This window comes from Styela clava, chromosome 14 (assembly GCF_964204865.1).
Source record: "Styela clava chromosome 14, kaStyClav1.hap1.2, whole genome shotgun sequence".
NCBI lineage: Eukaryota > Metazoa > Chordata > Ascidiacea > Stolidobranchia > Styelidae > Styela > Styela clava.
In genome coordinates, this window is record NC_135263.1 from 3,134,578 (window position 1) to 3,137,727 (window position 3,150).

The 3,150-nt window shown below is 33.9% G+C and overlaps 1 protein-coding gene across 1 annotated transcript; it reads right to left on the bottom strand.

The window, feature by feature from the left end:
• Window positions 1-451: 451 nt before the first annotated feature.
• On the bottom strand, window positions 452-2,092 carry LOC120340388 (kelch-like protein 7). Its single transcript, XM_078120029.1, has one exon. The coding sequence runs from the start codon at window positions 2,090-2,092 to the stop codon at window positions 452-454; it is 1,641 nt and encodes a 546-aa protein (XP_077976155.1).
• Window positions 2,093-3,150: the final 1,058 nt, after the last annotated feature.

Consider the following 3,150-nt stretch of genomic DNA (forward strand, 5'->3'; position numbering starts at 1 on the left):
ATACATTGTTGGACACATTGCATAGATTATACACTTTAGAATATAGAAAGTCTTCATTTATTAGATATTATTTTATGATACTACAAAAATTATTGGAAAATTAAGCGATAAATTTTAAATGTAAATATTGATTAAATTTCCATTCGCATGATAGAATGATGTAGGTATGAGCATATTATATGGCAGCATTAAAGCAAGCAACATGAAATATTTTAATAGCAACCGTCAAATTCCTAAAGTTAAATGAAACAAATTAACAAGATAGGGGAGATTTTATCAAGATCTGCTGGTGCATTACTTCCTTCCTATGAAAAAAGACATTTACAGAATTTCTTATCAAATCAAATTAACAAATTTTGAAGTCGAGGTATTTCATTAACAAAACATCAATAATGAATACAAAATTACATGGTATGAGAAAATAATCATCAAAGTGATTTCAACAAAGTTTTTAAATTATGAGCTGGATTTTCACAGATTCTTTTATACCCAGTTTTACTCCTTCTGGTATCTCAATCATCTCCCATTTATCTTCGTCAATTTTGTATCTTTCTAAGCTATTTGTACTCGTCGGCCAACCACCCACTGCATAAATTTCACTTTGGATTGCAAAGGTACGAAACCAACCTCTAGGTAAGAGCATTTCTTTGAGAGATTTCCATTCATTCTGCTGTGGATTGTATAAATCAACAGTATTGAGGTCTTTGCCAGTATATCCACCTAAAACATAAATCTCTTCCCCTGCATTCACAGAAGATACATATCCTCTTGCACTGGTCATATGACCAACAGTTGTCCAATTTCCTGTTTCTGGATCAAGTTGATCAACTGCATCTAAGTATCCATCAGATGAACATCCACCAAAACTATAAATTTTATTTTTAAAAGCTATTACTTCTGATGATTTTGTAGGTTGTAGTTTGTCATGACATTTTGCCCACACATTCAAATCCAAGTCATATTTTTCAACAGTTGCTGTTTCACAGGTGTTATGACCTCCAATTACATAAATCCAGTTCTTGTAAACATCGGCTGGTGGGCTCGACTCATGACTTTCAAGCATATCAGCCATTCTCTCCCAGTTGGCATTTTTATCAGAATATTTAATTCTGTAAACTGATTTGTCTTTCATTAAAACATAAATGAAATCACCAGCAGTAACAGCAGAGAATCTCCCTTTCTTCATTTCCTGATTCATTTCCTGCATTTGTGTCCAAGATTTATCGCTTGGGTTGAAACACTGAAGATGACCAAAAATCTCATCGAAAACAACAATGGCTTCAGTATTTGTAGTTTGTTTCCTTAATTTGATTGGTTTTATATTCACTGAATCCATCACAGAAATGCTTAATCGTACCAACAAATCTTTGTTTTCTTGTATTATTGGTTCACTTTCAATAAGATGTCTCCGATATCCAAGAGATACTTTGGATAACTCAACAAGACCAATCAAATCATTTGCATATTTACTGCGATCATCAGAGTTAAACTTGATCCAACATAGTGCAGAATGAAGTTTTACGTCTTCAGAAGCTTTCAACTTCTTGGATTCGATCATTTTTGCAACTTCGATTTGACCAAGATCATTAAAATCTTCCAGTTTGGAGATTTCTTCAAAGTTTTCCAAAACAAATTCCTCACATCTTTCCTCAAGTGACTTCAGATTATACATGCTCGATAGTTTCTTGGTAACAAAATATGATTCTGGATCCAAGTTTTCTTCAAGAAGTTCTATTATGCCATGACAAACTTCATGAAGTTGCATCATAGTGGCAACATGTAATAAATCACCAAGTTTTTCATATGGAGATGAAATTTCACAACTGTACATATAATCGACACAATTTTTCACACAAACTTGGTCAACTTCTTTCAATGTAACTTCACCCGATTTCTTTTCTTCCGTGTTATGTGTAAACATTGCTTCGAAATATTTGGAATTTGCAGACAAAATATTTCTGTGAGCCAGAATTTTTTCAGAACCAACCAGGATTTTGAAGTCACATCGTACAGGATCTTCTCTCATTTTATTGAGTTCTTGGAAAACTACCGACATGCGGTTGTTCTTATCAATTTTGATTTTATGCTCCATCTTGTATAACTTGCAGGAAATATCAGTAAGAATTTACCAACAAAGCAACCTAGTTATGCTGAAAAATTGAAGCTTGCGATAGTCACATTTGTAAATCAATTCAACTCTTCAAAACTAGCAACTGATAAATTGTGAAAAGATTCGCACAATATCAAACTCCAAGACCAAAAGTGCGAAAACGGTCCAGGAAGCAAGAATATTATACATTTCTTCCCGAACAAGGCATCATATAGGCAGCGACTGATACCTGACAATATGGAAGTAGCTACTCTTTTTGCTTACCCAATTTGAGGTGTAACCTGTGTTATCTAACACTACAACCGCTATGCCCATATAGGAAAAAGATGGAACAACTCACAGCTGGCATTAGATTACATGTTGACATAGTAATAAACCAACTGATAAGATGAACCTAAACTTAAGAACAGAGTTGAGTTTGACATTTCTAAAGCATAGTAAATTTGTATTAAGCTGCTAAACCTCTACTAACTAGTAGCTACCCCCTAGAATTAGTTATTTTAAAAAAATGAACAGATGTAACTTCTTCGAAAATTAGATGTACAATGAGAGATTATGCAATTAGCTATATGATTAAGCAATCTTTCATTAAATTTTTATGAGGTGGTTTAAGTAACTGAGGGTTGGATACGGCTTCCTCCACCCTAATGTATCTGAAACAAATAACTTGCTGACTAATCCCTTATCAACATGGACTGGAAACTAGAGAGGCCTTCGTATGCCCTGTAATTAAGCCGACTTGACCTTTTTCCAAACATAAATACCTAGGGTTATCATAATTTTTTGACTTCAAAGCAGGACGCCTCCAAAAACACAACCCCTTAGCTGTGATCCTGTAACTTTACAGTTTCCGATTTTACTACATAGGCCTAAAGATCATGCGCATATTCACTGTCTAAATATCGGGTTCAGTTCCAAAAATAGAAAGGAATAGGCGCTAACGATACAAATGATCCGAATTTAGTTTTTTTAGTACTGTACAGCAAAAGAAATAAAGAATAATGAAATAGTCTGCCGTTTCCAAGCATTGAGAATTTACT

Coding starts and splice junctions, on each gene's coding strand:
- LOC120340388 (XM_078120029.1), bottom strand. CDS start 2,092: ATGGAGCATAAAATCAAAATTGATAAGAACAACCGCATGTCGGTAGTT.